At 35.8% G+C, this 23,853-nt stretch overlaps 1 protein-coding gene across 1 annotated transcript; it reads left to right on the top strand.

Annotated features, from left to right (window-relative positions):
- The first annotated feature begins 8 nt into the window (after positions 1-8).
- LOC137922948 (SID1 transmembrane family member 1-like) lies at positions 9-23,853 on the top strand. Its single transcript, XM_068766061.1, has 19 exons — positions 9-246; positions 5,821-5,890; positions 6,436-6,532; positions 7,657-7,779; positions 9,471-9,862; positions 11,592-11,675; positions 13,575-13,744; positions 14,695-14,849; positions 15,244-15,375; positions 16,519-16,624; positions 17,582-17,693; positions 18,575-18,757; positions 18,965-19,085; positions 19,236-19,358; positions 20,657-20,773; positions 21,397-21,529; positions 22,297-22,422; positions 23,079-23,157; positions 23,617-23,853. Exons 1-19 carry the CDS (start codon positions 155-157, stop codon positions 23,791-23,793), a joined length of 2,592 nt encoding a protein of 863 aa, XP_068622162.1. The 5' UTR covers positions 9-154; the 3' UTR covers positions 23,794-23,853.

The following is a 23,853-nucleotide window of genomic DNA, read 5'->3' as shown; positions in this document are numbered from 1 at the left end:
TTGTCTACAGTGGTGTTCGATATTTCTTTTTTCAGTTTTATTTAGATCAAATTTTAGTATTTTTGATTGAACTAAATGAATTTTAATTTCGTTTTATAACCATGATCTCTGACGTGTTTAATTTTATTCTAGTGATATAAATTAATTAAACAAAATGTTGTTAATGTTATGTCTGATATTATTTATTCCTTCAACTCTTTGTCAACAGAAAAGGAGCGGAGGAATAATATTTCATTACAATAATACGTGAGTATTTAAATAATTTATCTAAACATTTTTATATTTACCATTCTAATAAAAAGTAAATTGATCTTGTAATGATTTTATTTTAAATGTTGTGTAATAAAAAAAAAGTTACGATTTGATTTTGAATGTCTAAATAATTTTTCTCAGTGTTTAAAGACACTCCATTTGATTTCACTGGTTATTTCGTGTATTCAGTGATGAAATCTCAAGGTCAGCTAGAAACGAACTTCTTATAATTATGAAATAGTTATTACAAAATGAGGCTTCGGTTTTTCAGAGAAAAAAAAATTAACACAGTAAAATCTTCACTATTGTTATGATATTGTATGAAAATGCTCTAGTTTGGTAAATCAGTGTTGATAAATAAAACTATTCATATATCACATATAAACAAAGAAATTAATTTAAAATTAAAATTGTTATGACAATATATTGTTAGTGTCAAAATATGCAATCCCACAGCTGTAGGGGATTTTTTTCACACAACCTTTTTGTCTGGTCTCTAATTGCATTTAAGATAACCATATAAAGATAAGTGGACTTAGTAACATGCTGCATGCAAGCTGGAGAAAGTATTTATATTCCTAGAAATTTTCTTAATGTCTACACACATGAATTTATGAAAAAAAATGAATGTTAAAATCTATCTCAATTTTATTTCATTTATAAAAGCATTTTGAAATTTTATATTACTTATACAGTAAAAACTTTTTTCTTACTGTATTATAATTACATTATTTATTATCTCTGAACATATTTTTGGATAGGGTGTACTATAAATTAATTATAAAACAAACTTTAAACCAAATAAATACAAAAAAGACCATCAATGGATTATTTATTGCATCTAAAAATAAAATATGGCTATATGTACCGAGTTAGTTATCATAGGAAGTAGCTGATATTACTGGCACAGGGAACCGCTTGCATGTAAAACATAAAATGTTGTTCCTGTGTTTGTATTTATCATAAAATGCGGGAAATAATTAAAGGCTCATTTGCAAAAAGTATTAAAGCTTAGGCATCAATTTTCTATCATCCTGTATAATGTGATTGCTCTGAAATTCCTTCATTTATGTCAGCTGATAGACACCCACTGCAAGGCCTCCCAAATATTGTCACAAGGACTGGTCTGCAGGACTGGGTCACAGGTACATGAGGGTCTCTTAAGTGTAGTGTCTCTGTAGATACTCTGAGAATCTCCCATGTGTAGGGCTGAATCTGTCTGCATCTCAGCTGATTGATGCATGCTGGTATTTATACACTATATATATAATGCACTGTATAGTTATGCTATATAAAATATGTATATATATATATATATATATAAATATAGCATAATTAGTTTATGTAATGAGTAATTATTTATACCGTGAATATGGAATGGTAATTTATATGAGATTATATGGGATATGTTCCTAGGTGACGAAATAAAAATACAAACAAATACATAAAAAATAATTTTGTAATTTTCTCTTGCTATGTAGTTTTTAAAAGCACTTTCAGACTGATATGCAGCAGTCGCATTAGCAATTTGCCTGTTAAAAATAAAACATCTTTGTTCTTAAAATAATATTTGTTCCATAGATGGATCAATGTTCATAAAGAAATCGCAAATCTCATTTCCTATTCCTAAGCCTTCGCTAAGATTATTCAAATTAAATATCACATTTCTAGTGCTTGTTGAAGCCTCTTCTACAATGGGCTGCGAACTTGACTTTTCATCACAACTGTTTTTTATTTAACCATTTGACAGTATTTACAAAGGGTATTTATATTGGGTTGGATAATTATTGGTATATATTACTAGCTGATCCCGCAAATGTTGTTCTGCAAAAAAAATTAAAGTTTTTAATTAACAAATGTAAGATAAGGGTTGATCATAGAGGGGTGAAAATTTAGATTTGTATGTATTTTTGTATGCTGTATCATAATAAAATAAAAACCAAAAAAATTGTCTAAAAAATTAAAAATAAAATTTAGGGGTGGACCACCCTTATCACTTAGGGGTATGGAAAATAGATAGTAGCCGATTCTCAGACATACTGAATACGCATGTAAAATTTGGTAAAAATCGGGCAAGCCGTTTCGGAGGAGTTCAAGTTCAAACACCGTGACACGAGAAATTTATATATTAGATTATGTATGTACTTATAAGATCTGCGAATAAAGAAATTTTTAGCCGTGAATATAGGTATAAGGAGCCTTTAGTCTATTTCATACACTTAGAAACACAAGGAAATATACCTTGAAGTAATCATCCAATATAATTTGAGGGCTATGTACTTATAATGGGTTGATAAAAACTTAATGGTTGAAAGATATCACAAATTTAATTGTGTTGTTTTTCTCAGATGTTTATTTTTAAATGTTGCTTACTAATTGTATGAATGTTTGCATTTCCGAGAGTAGTATAGATAAAGTGAATTAATAATAATATATATTATAACTTATGAAAGTACACACAACAAAACTATAAAAAAATATACTTTAATAGACACATACATGTAAACATCTTTTAATTGTTATCCGGGTATATGTGCTTATTTATGTGTGTGTGTATGTATGTTAATCTGGCACGGCAACCCTCGCTGATCCAAGAGGCGCTTTGTTTGTTTTCGATGGAAGTCTTCCAGACATGGATAAGAGATACGCTGCTGACTGGGAGAGGATGATATTATATGGGGTTAATATTTATTAAAACCAAATCATTGGTCATCATGATCGACGATAAGATCCTCTCGGGGTTAGCTGAACATCCTCCAGCATCCTCTCTGTGCTGCAGAAACATTAGACCACTTCTCGATGCTGTTTTGCTCGATTCCATTTTAGAGGGGGGTACCTGGGGAAATCCTGCTTGAGATATCTTTCCGTTGCAAAGACAACGAAAGAATTACAAAATTAAAGGCCTCCTTAGGCGCCTTTTGTTAAAAATATGGGGACGCCTTCGCATACTACCCTAGTTTCAAAGGCGATGGCCTGGTGCTTCGATGTCTTAGTATAGAGCTGCAACACGACCCACCTTCTCAAAGTTAGAGGTGTAACCTTACTGATGTGTCTATTTAGGGCAATGAAGCTATTCGAGTTGTTTCAAAATTGTGACGTAGGGTACATTTTAATTTTTATAAATTAAAAAAAACAGGCAATGTAGGCACTGTTTTTGAAGCATACATATATTTGACTGCTAATTTGTCGTTAACGAGTATTATGTATGTCCAGTTTTAACTGCATTATTTGTCACACAAAAAACAAAAGGGAAAAAAAAATGAGAAAATTGTGAATCTAGAAATCCAAGTTTGGACCCGTATGAAAATGATGGAGATGCCCATCGTGGGTAGAAATAAATTTTGTAGTCCAGGTTGATTTTGACCGTTTACTAAGAAAATTCCCTATGTTTATGAGAATTGCTTGACTAAAATTCGACACGACGCGAGCGTGGGGCAGTAGTCTATCTCCTTCGCTCCTATAGCGCGCCCGCCTGCACACTAGACCGCCGCCGATGGTTACGCCATCTCGTGGTATATGCACCCATTCCAGTTTTGAAGCTAATTTTTTTTGTCTCATCGTTTTGTCTATAGACACTGACTGCAAGGCATAGGTCTCCTATAAAGTTATTTAAGTGGGGGATATACCACAATCGCCACATTTGGCAGGCAGGTTGTCGATAGCAGTATGGTATTATGGTACAGAAGATACCGCTGCCCATCTTCCTGGAAACTTGTTTCTGAGCAGTGGCGATTAAAAATCAAAGCATTGTATCTCGGAAATCGAATCTACAGTCTAAGATCGCAAGTCTCAGTTCTCTACCACTGATTATTTTTATAACTATTCTATCATATTTATAATTTTGCTTACTACAGTAATACCTCGCTTAACGGCGTAAGATAAGGTCCATCGAAGTAGAGCGTAATGCGAAACAGCGCTAAACGGGGTTATCTAAACATGTAAATAATAGGGTTAGAGAAAAATATATAGAAAATTGGTTAGGTAATGTATTTAATAATGTTTTTTTATTAAAATGAATCCAAACATTTATTTCTCGCAAATATTTAAACGAATGAAACAAATATACTTATAAGAACAAACAAAATATAATTCAGTCTATTGTATGCTTCCAATTTTCTGCCTTTTTATCAAGGCATCTAATTCAGTTTTCGTTTTTCTTTTGCGTTCTGTTAGAAGTTAGAGTTAGAATATAAAACATCTAATACACTCCGCGCTGCTTTTAAACTCCTGTCGAAATTTGAAACAAACTGGTCCATTCCAGTTACAGTATTCAAATACCTTTCTACAAACATCATCATAAGTTCTCTACGCGCTTCTTCGAAATCATCACTATCCATATTTTTCTTTTCTTCTTCTTCAGTTACTTCCTTGAGTTCATCATTAGAACGACCAGCCGCTGTTTCTTGAACTATTTCTTTGAGGTCTTCTATATTTGCCTTGTCTAAAGCGGGTTTATTTCGCTAATTGCACTATTTCTTCCATTATTATATCTAAATTGATAGTATTCAATGTCTTTGCTTTTACTTAAATGTTACCAAATGTCCTTTCATAAAGGATTTTTTATGATCGAAAGGATTTAAAGCACTTTCCGTTATTTTATTGTAAGCAAAGTTTATGTTTTCTACAGCATTCATGATATTGTAGTTTTTCCAAAGTTCTCTTATTGTTTGCTTTTCTTCTTCGTCTATTTTAAACATCTGGTTGGACTAAAGCAATTATTAGGCGTAACATTATTGCTAAGTTTGAAGTAATTACAGTTGCCGGTGACATTATTTTTCTTAATCAAGAATGGTCGTTATTGTTGAAATTGCCAAATTCAATGCATAACACAGAGATTGACGTTCTCCAGAACTTATCTTCTAATTTCTTTTTTTGTTTTTATTTATCATACATGATCAAAATTAATGTCTACTGTATTAATCGTTACGGTATTATATAAATTTATACTTACGTAGGGACAACATCACGCCGTTATCAGCGACGCATCAAAAAAGGGGAATTCCAAAGACATATAATTCTTTTCTTTTGACTTGTGATTTCCTGTCGAAAATAAATCGGTATAAATATGAGGGTAGCTTGAATGAATAAACACACCTTTACTTTAGGGTTCGTGTTGTTAATACCTCAAGACCTACCGGCTGTAGGAAGAATCCCACACTTACAATAATGTCAAAAACTGTTTCAAATGATAAAAATGCATCTGTACATCACCGCATTAAACAAGGAACATGATTCCTCTATTTTGGATATGTTGTAGGAGCTTCATAACGTCATCGTCAGCGACGCATCAAAAAAGGGGAATTCCACAGAAATATATTTTTTTACTTTTGACTTGTGATTGGCTGACGAAAATAAATCGGTATAGATATGGGGAAAGTTTTTTTGAATATACACACTTCTACTTCGGACTTTGTGTTGTTATTATCTTCAAGATCTACCGGCCCATAATGTAAACAAACATAGCACTGTGCACAATTTCGGGGAATCCCGGGGTCGAAATAAAAGAACGCTAAACGAAACGTTAAGTGGGGTCTTACTGTATAATGTATGTATATTACTTTGTTCCAGGTATATGTACAATGTGCCTTATGTGGTGTATGTCAGTAAGAACACGGAATACATCATGGAGTTTGCCGGGGTAAAATAATATTCCTTTTTTACCGTTTAATTTCATGTAATACATAACGAATCTGGAAATGTTTCTTTTGAACATCTCTCGGTTTTTTTTAATGGCCCCCGCTATAGGGAGTCTCTTACCCTCTTTCTAGTTTGGGACAGGGACTTTAGTTACACATAATTTTTTCAGAGTTTTATCTTTATTCGACACTCACTTTCATACTTCTCAATTTCTTTTATTCTTTCCTTTATCCTTTAGAATATCTTGCAAGTTTTGTTCTTTCATTCCTTCTTGCTTTCATCGCCTTCCTTTCCTCATCTTTTTTACTCTTAGGTCTTTATCTTTATTTTTTGATATCACAGATTTGTTTGGATTTGAACTTTTTAATACATTGCTAGACTTGTCTTATATTCTATTATTATTTGATAAGTTCGTTTACATGTACATTTATGAACATCTCTTGGTTGTTTTATTAAGTGTAAACTATCGAACTGGTGATTTGCAATCGTAAGTCCTAACCAGGATAGGGTTGCAACTGTTACCAGTAACAAAGGTCTTGTTTTAAGGATCACGACACATACGACACGCCGGCCAGGGTGACGGTCGCCAGTGACTTCGCTAATCGCACCTATCCGCTCTTCATTACTGCCCGACAGCAGAAAGGTAACTATTCACTTCTTATGTCTATTAAATTTATTGTCTATCCAATTTCCACTCTGAAAGTTAAGTTAAAAAATTATAGTTTTCACTATACGTCAAAGGAAGTATTACAGAAGATCAGAGAGATAAAAACTATCTCAGTCCTCCTATAATGAAATCATCATCATCTTATATATATATATAAAAAAAATTCTACAATTCCCTTAAAATTTTGAGGTATTTTCTTATAGAATTTTAAAGGAATTGTAGAATATTATGAAAAGTTTCTCACTTTAACATAAGGTACCATAATTAGTCAGTTTAGATGTTATTAAAGTTAGCTTAGTAGATATTAAAGTCTGGTATTTTAGTAATAATCTATTACCTTTTTCATAATCAATGAAAAGGGATGGAGGGGACCTCAAAACCTATTCTTTTTCACCCCACGTGTATTCAAATTGTTTGGCGGATATTTCACAATTCGAGATTATTTAAATATCCGGTTCCTTCAGAGAACTTAATGACACATTTTATAATATGAAGTACTTGAAGGCTGTTCCGGAAAATACTACTACGACTGTTTTGAGGACTGAAAAAGGCTTCGGCAAAAGTGCGTCTTATCGAACGGAGATACTTGGAAAAGGATGAAATTATTTTGGGAAAATAAATAAAGAATTAGCATTTTATAAATAAACTAGCTGATCCCGCAAACGTTGTTTTGCAAATAAAATATGTTTAATTTTCAATTTAAAAATAAGGGTTGATCATAGAGGGGTGAAAATTTAGGGTTGTATGTATTTTTGTATGTTGTATCATAAAAAAATAAAAACAAAAAATTTCGTCAAAAAAATAAAAAAAATTTTTAAGGGTGAACAACCCTTATCACTTAGGGGTATGAAAAATAGATAGTAGCCGATTCTCAGACCTACTAAATACGCATATAAAATTTGGTAAAAATCGGTCAAGCCGTTTCAGAGGAGTTAAAGTTAGAACACCGTGACACGAGAATTTTATATATTAGATTCATTTTAATTTTTCTATCACAGTATTATGTCATGTTGTTTTGAATAGGATGCCAGTGGATTTGGTTGATTTGTATATTCTGAATTTTTTGAGATTTGTACTATAATGATAATGTTCCCTGGCAGGAGTGTTCTCGTGGCAGCTCCCAATGCTGGTGCAGACCCCGGTGGTCCTGGAGCAGTTCACCAACATCTCGCGCACGCTGTGCCCCCACAACAACATCTTCTCCGAAGACGAGGACACTTGTGGTGAGACACGACAAAGGAAGATATCCATTGTTTTACTAAATAAATTTCGTTTTCCTCTTCCTTTACCTATTACCTGTTATTTAATGCAGGTCGCTAATATGTTATTATAGCTAAGTTATTATGGAGACGGCTTAAATGAGTCATTGCGTATTTTTGTTTATAAGTTCCTCGAAAATATTACAAGTTAATATTAAAAATACAATACAAGACTATGCGTAGTTGAGGTAAAATGCATAACAACAAAAAAATAGGTAACTGAAATAAACTCAACTCTAAATGAATGCGAGAGAGTATCTACGTGACGAAAGTGGTTCAACCACTTTACCAAGATTTACGAATTCCTAGGTACTTTGTAAGGTTAATTGTTCTCTACGCGATAGTAATTTTTTTATACTTTTATTATTCGGAACCGCTTTACCGCATAAAAATTATTTATTATAGCAAATCATGAAAAGAAACTGCGCAACTTTTTATTTCCCGTGCCTTTTCTTTTTTGCGCTCCGTTCCACCAAAGCTTCGTTCCACAAAGCAGTTTGAGTATACTTTTTGTATTGGCGGAATTGTCAAATTTTGTTTATTATTTAAATGTATAATGGCGAACTTAATGCCGAAGGGTAATGCAGAAATAAATTGATAAAGGCAGGTTAAATAAGATAATACCATAAAAGACTAAAAAGTAAATATCATTTTGTATTTCAAAATCGGAATCCGCTCGTGTATCTGAAGAGTTTCTTCGCCGGATTCTTCACCAAGTGCTAGCGCTCCGAATTATTTGTAACTTTAACTAGGATCTAGTAACCTACTTAGTTGTGGTTCAGCTCTCTCGTGTGCCTTTAATTTGGAGTGTTACATGGATGTTATCGAAGAGCTTATGCCGAGATCCATCTTCCTAAACCAGAGGTCCGCAACTTTTTATGTTGGTACTGCCAAAAATTACAATTTTACAAAATTTTAAAGTTTTTAAATAGCCACTAAATTTTTTCTTTACTAAACGAAATAGTACGTGTATAAATATTTACAATAAAATAAATACTAAATATTACGTACACACACACACGTGTGTGTAGTGTATTTTAATTTAACACAAGAAAGTGACATTACTTTCCAGTCCCCCTAATAAATTGCACTAGGAACTAGGTTTAAAACTTTAAAGTTTATTGCTATATATGATGTATACATTCACCTTTTGCAAGCATTTACACAATTAACCCATCACCCTGTATATACATTGAAAGTCTCTGCATATGTTTATTGTATTAAGAAGTTATTTGTTTTTCCAATAAATCAGTTATCGAACCTCTAATCATGTTATTTCTTTCTGTTCACGGCCGCTCAGTCAAAGGAGACCGGATAAGGGTCTACTGTGGCCCTTTGATACGTAAATAGACCTTGAATTATGTTTAAACAATTCGCATTAATTATTGAAACGTAGAAAAATGTAAATTGAACATTTGTAAATTAAAATTCATTTATATTCTATTTCCCTGGTTTTTTAACTGTCAATCATATCTCACAGACTATAAATCCTTAATTATACAGATAAATAATTGACTTAATCTTATTTTTGATATATAATCTTTATTGTTTTACCATTCACTTCTCTGGTATTTTAAGGTTTAATTAAATATATTCATTTGCGTCGCTTTGTAATTAAAAACGTAGAAAAATTATAGACATGAATTTAATTTCAGATATATCGACTCTAAATACACCGATAGTACATCTAACATCATCATCACCAGACCCTATAATGGTCACCATCACAGTAGAGACAGTCCAAGATTTTTATATAAAACTGAACAAAGAGACGAATTTAACCAGCACACCGAGTCAGCCGAAATATTATTTTTATCCATTCGATCAAGAACCAAACAAAATGGTGGATTTGACAGCGCAGAGTATAAAAAGAAAGTATGTTTGTAATAAACAATTGGATGATTCGGAACAAAGGACATTAGAAAGGTACTTCGTGCAAAGTAACAAAGAAAGAAGCTACGGATGGTTCTCGCGGCCGAAGAGTGTTATTGTGATGATAGAATCTGATGATGATATATGTGCTGTTATATCAATACAGAATTTTTCGGTGAGTAATATCAAAATTTTGAGAGAAGCTTTTGCCTTGTAATGGGCGTCCATCGATTGAAAAGTAGAAGAAATTCAAAGTACATACTTTAGTCATATTGGTCACGGATGGTCGTTGGGTCCGACAGATGGTCAAGTGGCGACCACGTGCCGGTAGACGTGGCATCTAAGTAAACCCTCCACATAGTTAAGTTAAAGGCAAGTCGCTAGATGCGGGCAGTGCAAGGTTGCTCATTGAGGCGATATTTGGTAATGCCTTTTGCCTCCCAGTACAGCCTAAAGGTTGTCATAGAACATTTTAAAAGTTAGATCTAACTATGAAAACGTTGTAATTGTTTAGTTAATTAATTCAATGTGCTATCATTCTTCTTCTTCTTGAAGTGCCTCTCCAACTAGTGGAGGTTGGCTATCAGCTTCCTGCTCTCTTCCTTATTTTTGGTTCTGCGTAATAGCTCAGCAGCGCTGGCGATTCCGGTCCACTCTCTAATGTTACGAAGCCACGACTTCTTTCTCCTACCAACCTTCCTTTTACCAGCGACCTTTCCCATCATGATAAGTTGAAGGAGATTGTATCGTTGGTGTCGAAGAACGTGTCCCAAGTAAGCGATCTTCCTTTGTTTTACTGTGAGAATTAGTGCGCGTATATGGCCGATTCGTTTCAGAACTTCGACGTTGGTCACCTTCTGTGTATGTATGTATGTGCTATCATTGGATGATAAAAATTTAATGTTGGCCTAACACTTTGTTTCTTTACTTCTCTGCCCCCTTACACCCCTCCACCCAAACTCCCCCAGTAGTCGCAGATCTTAAAATATTATCTGCTTAAATTGTTAGGTGATTTAAAGTTTTCACTCGTTGAACACTGAATTCTTTACTTCCGCTATGCAGCAGTAGTCGTGCAATAAAGTGCACAGCCCGCTGATTAATGTACTTGCGGTAAACAATGCGAAACACAACTACCACCGTTAATCTACTTTACACGTGTATCACCCCTCCACGGGGCATTCTCAGGAGATGTTAGACCGACCAGTGCCGAACACCGAGTGCTAAAAAAACTGGTAGGTGGCGCATTTATCGTCATATCATTGCACGACTACTGCTACATAGCGGAAGTAGCTATATATTAGTCCCTTTCTTAGGATGGCCTTCCGCGAGGTAACGCCTGAATCTATTAGATACTGATTTCTCTGTGACCCCTTCGTAGACCATATCTAGTCTCCCATGGAACCTCTGAGTACGAATTTAAGGCGTAGTCCCCTTAAACAGCCTCTCCTAGAGACTATTTTCCATACTACTATACTATTTCATTACATATTTAATTCATTTTTGAATTAGTATTCACACGTAAGTTTTTAATTTGAAATTATGAATCTCTGTCGTATGCTATGCTTTATTTATTATAAACTAGCTGTACCGGCGAATTCATTCGCGTGGAATTTAACAAAAAAAAATAGTTTATTTAGTTTTTTTTCCTTCGTTTAAGAAATTTTCTAAAATAAAAGTAGCCTAGGTTATTCCTTATTACATCAGCTACCTACTAGTATAAGTCCCGTCAAAATTGTTCCAGCCATTTCAGGTAATAGCCGGAACAAACAGACACACAAAAATTTTAAAAATGTTATTTTTATATACTTACCGTATATATTTTCATATGCATGTAGTATAGACACTACAATTTTATTTATATATATGTGTTATAGACATAATTGAATAAATTCATCCTTTTTCAGTGTCCAGTTTTCGATAACGAAAGAGATATACTTTATGACGGATACTATTTGACTATGACAAGACGCGGTGGGATAACATTGACGGTAAGTGTTGAGTGGGAGTGGGCATTAGCTTGCCCACGGCGTGAACGTATGTCCTCTGAAGCCTTAAGGTCCTGAAGTAGAGAACACGAAACGACAAGCGTAGCGTAGGGAGCCCACAAGGACTTTATTAAAAAGTTGGGTGGACGCTTTCTGGTCGTATTAAAAACGAGGTCTATGTTCAGTAATTGAAATTCTATAGCTGAATCAAGACAAACATATATTATTGTTTGTGTAGGTTCTGACTCTAAATGAAACACCATTGGTTTACAAGGAGTCCTTTATTCACAAATCATATGGTCACCCTACTGTAACAAAAAGTATGCTTTCGCTTAGTCCAAACTTCGCTTTCAAATATATCACGATATTAAGATATCACTGTCCAAATAACTTACCAAATAGTCACATTATATCACTGATAGATCTTATACTCGTAACTGGAAAAATGACACTGAACTGTCGACATGGGGAGTACACCTATTTATACTATGGAGAAGGTTCTAGTATGTTCGCGATAGTACTCTGTTAGAATTTTCGAGAACCGTGCACAAAAATCTATAAATCACTTCAAGGTCACGCGTGTTTACAGCACTTCTTGATCCTAGGGTTCTGTATCACGTGCTTTGTAACATTATTATTATCAATGTCTGCGTCTTTATTTTATTATTAACCCTTTCAGGACCATAAGGTTACGGTACCTTATTTAATTAATTTAGCTAGATGTAATGAATTAATAGGCATCCTAAAAACATAATTTATACTAAAAATTCAAAAAAGTTTTACATTTTTCTTGGAAATTTATGGGACAAATATGTCCCTATGGTCGCTAAGGGTTACTTTCTATTTAAACTCTAAATTTTGGTTTACTTGTTGGTAAGTCTGTTTTGTTGTAAATAATGTACATTTGTTACTCAGTGTACTCTTTTTTACTTTTTTATGAATAATATAAATATAATAGGGCAAGTTATTTGTGGTACTCGGCGAAACAATTCCTGTTGTTGATGGATTGGTTAATGATTAGATGGATTGATTTTTTGAGACGTTGAAGGTTCAGGTGATTCTTGCCGTTGAAGAGTCGTCGTTTCTTCAACCTCGACATCAAATACCCCTTGGTCATCACACTGTACTAGAAGTCTTTGGTCTTCGTCATCAAGCACTAAGTCATCTTCCTCATCGCTATTGTCGCCCACAAAAATTTGAAGAATTTTATTTTTTCGAAGTTCAAAAATTCCAATTCCCTTACGAAACACATTCTGAGAAAAATATGAATAAGAAAATGATAGCATTTTGGTATATCACCAGGTCAAAAGTTAAGAAATTCCGTATAAAAAGTATCCCTTTACGCCGACAGGGACATCCGTGTCCCATAATCTTTATAACGATTTATCACAGAATACAACATAAATACATAACTACTGAATATTTAGAATAACAATTTACTTAACAGGTAATGATAATTTGACACTGTAAAAACTTGAAAAGCACTTTTACAATATCAATTATTTATTCCAAACAGCAGATCATTCGCGCCAAAAGAACTCTAACGTTCCGATGACGATAAACAATAAACGGTGTTAGTTATCCTATATTGTCAGTAAAAAATAATAAAAAGGTACTTTCCGAAATATTAAAACAAAAAAATAATTTACAATGGTTACGTAAATATTTAATTAATCCATGATTTTTGCTTGGGACACCGGCGTCCCCGTGGTCGTGAAAGGGTTAAACTACAATTACCAACATAATATTTCTAATTTAAATTACTTTTATTTTAAATACTTTTTGATCATGTTATCGATTTATTTTCTGAACAATTTCGATTGGATTTCCAACATTATGCTTTTAAAATTGAATGATTTTAATTTGAATTATATATAAATAAAAAGTTGTATTACGATTTAGCAAGATACCTTCCCTGTGGGTTTCTACATCGTGTTCATTGTGAAGACTTCCGATGATGACTGTACAGCTGTTAGTGGGAACGCCACACTGCCTCGCATGGCGAAGATCCTTGGCTGGGATGAAAGGAAGATTGATGTTGCAGCTCCTGATGGAAGACTCAAACATTTTAGGTTTGTGACAAAACTATCAAACATATTTTCTTTCTGGTAGATCAATATCTACTGTATAGGTAGATATCTCCTGCGAGCGAGGAGAAATGTGGAGATTCTTTGAAGAAGTAAGGCTATCTTAAGTAGATCGAGGAATTGTATGTCTGAAGTGCTGCTGAACGACAGCTGTGGTCGAAAAGATCTCAAGTGGTGGACCAATGAAATATATACATACATAGTATATTTAAGTCGGATATTTTTATATTATTTATGTTTTCCTTTGCATTTTGTTTTTGTTATCTCTACCTTGACCAAATTTTAACTTGTAAGCCTTCGGTTTTAAGTTCTCTGGTATATATACATATATGTATATGTATAGTATAAGATGTGTTTACATGTGTAATTGTTTATATTTTAATTAATTAGATATATTCGTAATAATTTTGTCGTCAGCAAATATTTTAAATCAATAGTAATTATTAGTAAAATTTCAATTTTTTAATTTCAAATTATTTTAAAACATGATTATTGGTTATAGGTGTAAAGGTTGAAGGTGTCGATCAAAAATATATTTTGCACATTTGCTGTCAATTATTGTTTAGTACACCCATATCCAAAAATCAATGGTTTGATATATAATACATATCATAATGATAATATATCATAATTAAAAAAGGTGTTCAAAAATCTAATTAATCAATTTTAAAATTAATTATTTGTTTACTATCTGTCTCTGTACACTTTGTACTGTACAAAAGTATTTCTTGTTGTTGTTGCTTGTCTTGTCACATTCTAATTTGAAAACATAAATATAAAAACATATATAAAAGGTTTTAAATAATTTTGTTGTCGAATTAGTTATACATCATTCCATTAAAGCTTTTAAATCTATAAATAATCACCCTGTGAATATAACTTTAGAACAAGGTAAATTATTGTATGACGACACGTGTGTTTGTATTGCTTTCCAGGTTCAAGATAATAGAGACGATATCTTATAGGGAGTATATGATAGCCGCTGGTGCAGCCTTGGCCTTCTTCCTCTCGTTTTACGTCGCCTTTATAATAGCTATCCTGTGTCAGAGAGGACGGGGAGATTCCAATACCTCTACCTCTCAGAGTGAAGGTAAATACAACAGTGATATTTTTAATTAATATGTCTAAATCAAAATTAGTTAATTGTCACCACAAATAAGTTTTTACGAGATCGATTCAGAAATGAGGTGTTCCGTAGACGAACGTAATCAGCATAGTTCAGCTGATTGACAAGTCGAATTGGCAGTGTGAACAGATGGCCACTGCGGATTGAAGATTCAAGGTCACCGTCAACCGTAGAGTAGGACGTTCGTCCACACGGTGGACAAGTAGTCATGTTGCAAATGTAATTAAGCAAACCATCAATAGATGGCGCCTCTAGTTAGATATACTATTTTCAAAAATACCTCTTTCCGACCTAGGATAATACATGATTTTTTATTTTAAAAAAGTGTTGCCTCTGATCAGTTGGAGTTTGTCACCAGATGCACTCGTGGCTACTATTGGCGTACCACCAAGCGAGCCCCAGCCGCGCAGACGTCGAACCGTGAACGTGTCGGACGGAAGTGGAAGTTCCCGGCAGTGCTTGCCAACGGATCCACAAGCAAGTCGAACTGGTAATACATTTCAGTATCAATATACAATACCCGCGGTAAATATTGCACGTCGACCGTTGGAAAGAGACAATCGGCTAATTTCGTCTTCGTAGCGCGTTATCTCTGTCGCACGAAATACAACGACTGACAAAACGTCACATAGGTAGTGTGGGAAAGAGATAACGTCCCCGATTGTCTCTTTCCAAAGGTCGATGTGCAATATTTATCGCCGGGTACTATACGAAGTTTTACGTCAACTTTTTTAAACACCTAGATATCATTGACTGTAATAAACTGCCAACAAAACAATGAATTAATTGTGAAACAATAAAATAAAACATTGCGAAAAAATAAAAAAAAGGTTTTTGAAAAAAAAAATACTTTCGTATTATAAAATTTGGAAAGTACTAATACCTCGAAGTTGCGGAATATGCTAGTACTGTAAAGGGAGCAGTGTAAGTCAAATAAAAAAGAAAACTCTGCAGAGTAAACAGTATTTGTATTTAAATCAAAAGTGATTAGATTAACTACCTATGGAATTTAAAAAAACTATATTAAGTTTAAGAAGCATTGAAAGCCAAGTAAAAAAGTAAATTCCGCATAGCAAACAGTATTTGTAATTGAATAAAAAGTGATAGATTAACTAGCTGTGGAATTTTAAAAAAAACTATATTTAGTTTATTTAGTTTTTTAATTAACATTTAAGATTTTTATTCTAGAATGAAAGTAGCCTAAGTTACTCTTTATCACATCAACAACCTGCCAGTATAAGTCCCGCTTAAATCGGTCCATCCATTTTAGAGATTAGCCAGAACAAATAGATAGGCAAAAATTAAAAAGATAAAATTGTAATTTTGGTATATTTATTTATATGCATATAGTAAAAAGCGGTTATTTTAATATTGCAAATGGACGTTCAAGTTTTCTTTATTTGTATAGAAATGTACAAAATTGTTTTTGATATGTTAATGCGGTGTGTGTAGTACCCCCCCCCCCTCCCCACAAGTGGACTGAAGACATAGTCAAAGCAACTGCGCTGGACCGCACAGCAAAAGAGCGGTCATGGTGATGATCTTTGAAGGTGGCCTATGCTCTCCAATGGGCGTCTATCAGCTGATATGATGATGAGAGAATACGTCAAATAGTTATTACAATGAATTACAGACAGCAGTTCAAGTTCGGATACAGAGTCCGACTTCGACGATGACGTGAAGATGGAAAAGGGTGACTATCTTCAAGGCGGCAAGCTCTGTGTAGCCAACCTATCTAGGTTAGTTTAAACTTATTAAATATAGTACTGTACACATAAAAAGGCTCAACGTCACCCAGAGATGACGAAGAGGAATATGTTCAAAGTTCTGTGGGTTCAAACCAGAAATGAGCTAATCCGAAGAAGAACCAAGGTTTTCCATATATGGAAAACCTTGGTTCTTCTTTGAGCATATTCATCAAGCTATAGCTTGATGAATATGCTCAAAGTTATAGGTTCAAACCAGAAATGAGCTAATCCGGAGAAGAATCAAGGTGTTCCATATAGCTTGAAGGATTGCTCGTTAGAAATAGCAGTTGGCGGGGCACACCGCTCCCGCTTGCCCAAACGTGGCTGCAAAACCGGTTCACAGAATCTGGCCCCACTTATCAAGCGACAGCGACTAAAATGTTAGGTGTTGGCCCAAGATATCGTAACAGCGACTTCAGATGCCCCACGTCCCAAGGTTCTCAAGTGGTGACCACGAGGCAGTAGACGCGGCGTAGATAGGCACACTAAGTAGACCGACGACATATATATATATATATATATGTGTGTGCGTGTGTGTGATGAAAATAACCCACTCAGCCCAGCGAATTGGCAGCTGGCAGCCCATATAGCGCGCAGAACAGATGGCTTAAGATTCGACAGTGGAAACCACAGACCAGCTAGCGCAGTTTAATAAATGGGCCAATAGTTACGAAAATTGGCTACAAATAATTTTAACCATATCACGTCTATTGCTTGACACAGGATACCGGTTGGAAGCGGTCATCATTCAGCGTCTTCTAAGAACCTATCGAGTCTGTTTGTCCACCTTGTAAGTGGACGCCGTACCTTGCGCTTCTACTCTTGCTTCTTCTTCTTCTTCTTTTCTTTTCGTCTGTGGGTGTTCAGCATCCAGCGTAGTCCAAAAAACTTTGACATGGTTGTCTTTAAATTAAGTATAGAATTAAAGAACGGGTGATGTTTGTACAGGTGCCGACCAAGAGTATTGTCAGCTCGTTCCAAGATGTATCTCTGGAACGTTCTCACGGTGGCCGTGTTCTACACGCTGCCCGTGGTTCAGCTGGTCGTGACTTACCAGAGGGTGAGTTGCCTCATCATCAGTGATACATACGCCTCCTCCAAAGACTGTCACGTTTGGTCTTACGCAGCCTGTATCCAGCTACTTGTTCACCTTAACGATTGCACCACATTTTTTGGTCATTCTAGGGGATGGAATAGTTATGTGGGAATCCTACTCACTAAAACCCAATTATAATAGATTTGATAGATTTGATTGACATTGACTCTGCCCCATGTTTGGATTATAAATGCCCCAGACCTGCTGATAGGTAAAAGCTAACAGCTAAACTCAGCGGGATTATACATTTACATTTATTTATAAAATATACTATCGGAATCGAGCCGTCGAACTCTCCCCATCTCACCGCGTACATACCTAAGGCGCGGTACAGCAGTTTCGGTTACACTATAGAACAGTACTAGCTGTCTTTCTTCCGTTTCGCTTGGCCCTCACTGTCTTTTAGGCGAGAAATTACTTATATAATAGAATTTTATATCTTTAAAAGGAAAGTTTGAAACGTGTAATATGCATTTTATAACGAAAGCTCCCACAAACCTCCTTGAGGTTGGAATTTTATAAAATCCGTTCTTAGCCGACCTATAATGGACGAAATAAAAATTCTTATGGTTCCACAGATATCATGATGAGTCAGTACTTAAGTGGATATGTCATATATGTAGAGACTTACATTTTTATTTAATTTAAAATATGGCAAATTTACATTTAATAAAACCTAAGTAACCCTAAAGTAGATGATTAATCGCCAATGATTTGCTTTCACTTATAGCCATATTTAATTTTCAATGTGCCAAATAAAATGCCGGGTGAACTCTGTCTTTAAAAACGAAACGAATTTGTTCTCAAATATAATGTTCATTGTTGTTACTGAATTAATTGCGCAGCTGCTGAACCAGTCCGGCAACCAGGACCTGTGCTATTTCAACTTCCTTTGTGCGCATCCTCTGATGATGCTCTCGGACTTCAACCACGTGTACTCCAACCTGGGATACGTGTTGCTCGGTGCGCTGTTCCTGGCTCAAGTTTGGCGGCGCCACCAGCGTCACCGTAGCAAGACGCCGCGGGAGGTGAGTACAGTCATCATCTATATCATCATCATGTTGATAGACGCCTCTAAAGAACCTTTCGTATGCCTCTTTCTGCCACTCAGACACTCAGACAAGCAATTTTTCTAGCTACATCAGTGACATTGGTTCATCTGCAGACATTCTAATTTCTGATTGGATCTCGCAGCGAAGCTCCGAGCATGATCATGTGATCATGTTATATTGCAGAAGGCGATGGGAATCCCCCAACACTTCGGTCTACTGTACGCTATGGGGGTGGCGCTAGTGAGCGAGGGCCTTCTCTCAGCCGCCTACCACGTCTGTCCAAACAGCATGAACTTCCAGTTTGGTACGCATTAATATTTTTTTTTTATTATACTGCTGTTTATTTTTGTTTTTTTTTTCCCAGCACTTAATGATCGAAAATTATAAAAAAGTCTTCTATAGAGAAATCTGGTGTTTACTGGAATTATTTAACTGATGTAGTATTCTCCATCAGACACTTCGTTTATGTACGTGACCGCGGTGCTTTGCATGGTGAAGATCTACCAGGCGCGTCACCCGGATATCAACGCACGCGCCCACGCAACCTTCGGAGTGCTGGCATTGATCATATTCGTAGGTATGTTATTTTTAGATAGGAGCTGTATATAAACACCTTTGATTTGAGTCGCTTAGAGTGACAAAAAGGGAGGGAGAGGCTCGCTTAAAGTGACTATCTAATAATGATATGTAGGGTGTCACCTAGAGTGACTAGAGGGAGTAGGGAGTGGAGGTCACCTAGAGTTACTAGAGGGGGTAGGGAGTGTGGGTCACCTAGCGTTACTAGAGGGGGTAGGGAGTGTGGGTCACCTAGCGTTACTAGAGGGGGTAGGGAGTGTGGGTCACCTAGCGTTACTGGAGAGGGTAGGGAGTGGGGATCACCTAGCGTTACTAGATAGGGTAGGGAGTGAAAGTCGCCAAGAGTAACTAAAGGGGGTAGGGAGTAGCGGTCGTTTAGAGTGACTTGAGGGGGGAGAGAGTGGGTGGTAACTTAGAGTGACTAGAGAGGAGAGTCGCTCAGAGTACCAAGAGGGGTGATGGAGAGAGGAGTCGCTTAAAGTGACTAGAGAGGAAAGGAATGGGGGGTCGCTGAGAGTGACTAGTGGGGAGAGAAGTGACGGCCTACAATGATTTAAAGGGTGGGGGGAGTAAGGGGTCGCTTTCAGTGACTTGAAGTGGTGAATGGGATCTATCACTGTTAAGATATTTCTTTTTTATTAGTCCTGAGTCCGAAAGATGACCCGCTCGAGTCTGAAGTAAGCGCAACTCATTACGTCTACCCACGAGGTGGACTTTGTGGGTGGAAGTCGGAAAATTGTGGATACGGAACGCCCCCGACTGATCTTATTGGAAATAAATGGAAAGACCTATTTCCAGCAGTAGAAGTAATACTACTATATTTATGGAAGTAAAATAAACTAAACCATAGACCGACAAGCGAAGCGTAGGGCGCCCACTCAAGATGTCCATGACCGCTTCTTAAAAGACTGGTCTTATTAAAACAAAGTCTATGGGGCAGGCAAAGTCCAGAAATAAACGTTCCTACTTCTACCATTAACTGCAACCAGCAACTATCTTATAGCTTTGTCAGACAAACCTTGCTCGTCTTATTTAAGGATACACGGGAAGAAAGAGGTATGAAATAATCCTAACGCACAATGGATTTAAAAACAAAGTTGCATCTTTAAGATCCCAATAATACTATTTCATGAAATATATATTTTTTGTATCTGCTAAAATTCTTGTATAGACATCCTAATTGGTTCTCGAATAGCGACCAGGGCTTGGTGGATGCTTCACCAGGTGGTGGACGACATCGCTGATATGTTAAATCTAATACTGCCTTAGTTATTTCAAAATGGGTGATGTCAATTCCAGGTCTAGTGGGTGTGCTGAACGCAAACTTCTACTTCTGGGTGGCGTTCACGGTGCTGCACCTCGTCACGTGTCTGATCATGACCTTCCAGATCTACTATCTAGGCAGGTTTAGACTTGGTAAGTTTTTTTTTATTTTTTTATTATCGCGTTTTCCCTGCTTTGGGGACATTATGGGGGACAATGCGAGTGCAAATTTTTTTTCATTTTATAGCATATTCTTTCATATCTAATAGATTCAGGCGTTACTTTGCCGAAGTCCATCCTAAGTAAGACAAAGACAAATATACAGCTACTTCCGCTATGTAGCAGTAGCCGTCTTCTTTCACCTTCATCCTTTCCTCACAAACTCTTTCTCCCTTTTCCTCAATTCCTTTTCCTATTCTTTCATCGTCTACATTCCTAATTACATTGATTTCTATTTCGCAGCATATATGTATTTGTTTCCTTTATTTTTGATTTTTTATTCAAATACGTATAATAAGATTAAAGTTTTTGTAGTCATGTAGAAACTTCTATTCTACTGTATTCTGGTCAACTTGCTCATTGCATTTTTTGCCATTTGAATTCGTCTTCGGATCTCTTTGTCGCACTCCTGAGACCCTAGATATACGATCTCCCTTACGTATACTATCCCTGGAAGCTAGCGTCTGTGAGAGCTGGTACCCTTCGTCGATTCACATTTCTTTGGTCTGCATATATAGTTATGTTATTTTAAAGAGTACATTTGTACTGTGTACCAGACGGCGGCGTGGTATGGCGCGCGGCCCGGGAGCTGGTCACCCATCCTCGTGCGGCGATCACCCCCCAGCGCTGCGGCCGCTGTGTACTGCTGGTGATGGCCAACCTGGCCAACTGGGCTATCGCAGCTTATGGGTATATGCTTATTGTTTTCTTATGTCTAATAATAGTAAAATACCGTTTACGCGCATCTTGATATCCCCTTGGAATTCAATGCATGTGTGCAATATACCGTCGTTGCGACTCTTAGATACTGCAAGGCCTAAGCCTCCCCTAAAGATATTTAGGGGAGATATACCACATTTGCGATAAGTGTAGTATTTTGGTTAGCCGAGGATGCTGCTGCTCATCCTCTGAAAACTTGTTTATACAAAACAGTGGCAATCCTATATATTTAATGCACAAAGTGTGCACAAATATAAAATTGTATCCTGGCAATCCAAGCCACAACCTACGACTACACTATCTATATATACATATAGAGGCGGTAGGTAGTATATAATATCGTATATATAGAAATGTTTTACATAATTAATAAATAAATGATAACAATTGTTACAAATGTTATCAATATCTTTATATTTTCTAATCATTATTATGTCTTATAAATAATTTTATATTTTTAATCATTAATACGGATTATCTTGTATTAGATTCATGAAAATCGTTTTAACTTTGGCGTTGCGAGCTCAAAAGGTTCCATATCACTGTTATGTCGCATTGCGGTACGTAGCCGAGTAAGAGTTGAGATAGTGGGTAATTTAAAAAAAAAAAAATTTCAAAAATTATATTATTCTATGTCTACTTATATATTAAAACCCGAAAAATGGTGATTATTCTGTGACAGTTTTGTTATGCCCAGCGATGGGATGTGAGTTACCAAATTACACATTTGTGGTCAGGGTGGTGCAACACAGTCGCGACTTCGCGTCGCATCTCCTGCTCGTGCTCATGAGTAACCTGTTCCTCTACACGCTGTTCTACATCGCCATGAAGCTCTTGCATCGGGAGACAATACGCTGGTACAGGTGAGTTTGGTGGCCAAAAGCCTGTATCCTGTTTTTGGTAGGTAGTCATACATTGTGTGCAAGAGACTACAGATGCAATTGTCCTCCTTGATACAAATCTGTTTTTGCCGTCTTTATATTGACAAGATGCTATTGGCCTGTTACATTTCAATAGAAAAATGAATTAATGTAATATTTTTCAGTGTTATTACTTTAAATTGGGTGATAGGAAATAGATGTAAAAACTTTATTGCAGGCTAATGAGCTCTATATATAGATACTAGCTGATCCCGCAAACGTTGTTTTGCAAAAAAAATTCAAGTTTTTAATTAACAAATGTAAGATAAGGGTTGATCGTAGAGGGGTGAAAATTTAGGTTTGTATGTATTTTTGTATGCTGTATCATAATAAAATAAAAACCAAAAAAATTGTCTAAAAAATTAAAAATAAAATTTAGGGGTGGACCACCCTTATCACTTAGGGGTATGGAAAATAGATAGTAGCCGATTCTCAGACATAATGAATACGCATGTAAAATTTGGTAAAAATCGGTCAAGCCGTTTCGGAGGAGTTCAAGTTTGAACACCGTGACACGAGAATTTTATATTTTAGATGTGTATGTGTATATATATATATATTATAGATATTAACGAAGAGAACTTTTGTTTCCTTGTCAGCTGGGTGTTCATAGCGCTTACGTACTCCGTGTGGTTCGGCTCGAGTTATTTCTACCTTGACCTGAGCACCAACTGGGCGGTATGTATCTTTTATCTCAATTGTAGGTTCAATTTCACCCAGTCCCTGATGGAACTCTTGAGAACCTAGCGTCTGGTCCTCATGAGGGTCCACAAATCTGAAGGTTAAGATTGTATAAAGTGACAATGCTAATCGAAGTCACAAGTCACTTCGAGGGTCCGTAGTATCAAGATACCATGCGAAAGTCTACCATTCAGGTAATATAGATAAAATGGTGATCAGAGTTGAATCTTTGAGTCAAGTTTAGTTATAGAAAAGATGATGGTAAAATAGATGATGAATATTGGAAATGAATGGAGGAGGCTGCACATCGTATCATGACAGAAATCGTAGATATTAATGACATAATCGAATGTTATCTGTGACAAGAAAAATAATTGTCTATGGTTGGTATCATAGATATATTTGCTATCTTAGTTCGTAATGGTAAGTAAATATGAAGTCACGAAATGTTCACAGCTAACGCCAGCGGAGTCCCGTCGCAGTAACCGCGAATGCTCGATCCTACAGCTGTACGACTCTCACGACGCCTGGCATTTTCTCTCTTCTGCCGCTATGTTCTTCTCCTTCAACATGTATCTCACCATTGACGACAACCTTGCTCTCGTTCCACGTAGCGATATTATGGTCTTCTAGACTCCTACCACTCCTTTTATCTCACGTTAATTCAGTGAATACTAGAGCTTAACCTCGCCC

This window comes from Battus philenor, unplaced genomic scaffold (assembly GCF_028537555.1).
Source record: "Battus philenor isolate CCGP_79_NKW_IND1 unplaced genomic scaffold, ilBatPhil1.0.hap1 SCAF_20, whole genome shotgun sequence".
In the NCBI taxonomy this organism is placed as follows: domain Eukaryota; kingdom Metazoa; phylum Arthropoda; class Insecta; order Lepidoptera; family Papilionidae; genus Battus; species Battus philenor.
The sequence above is the reverse complement of the archived record's forward strand: the minus strand, read 5'-3'. Positions and strand labels throughout refer to the sequence as shown.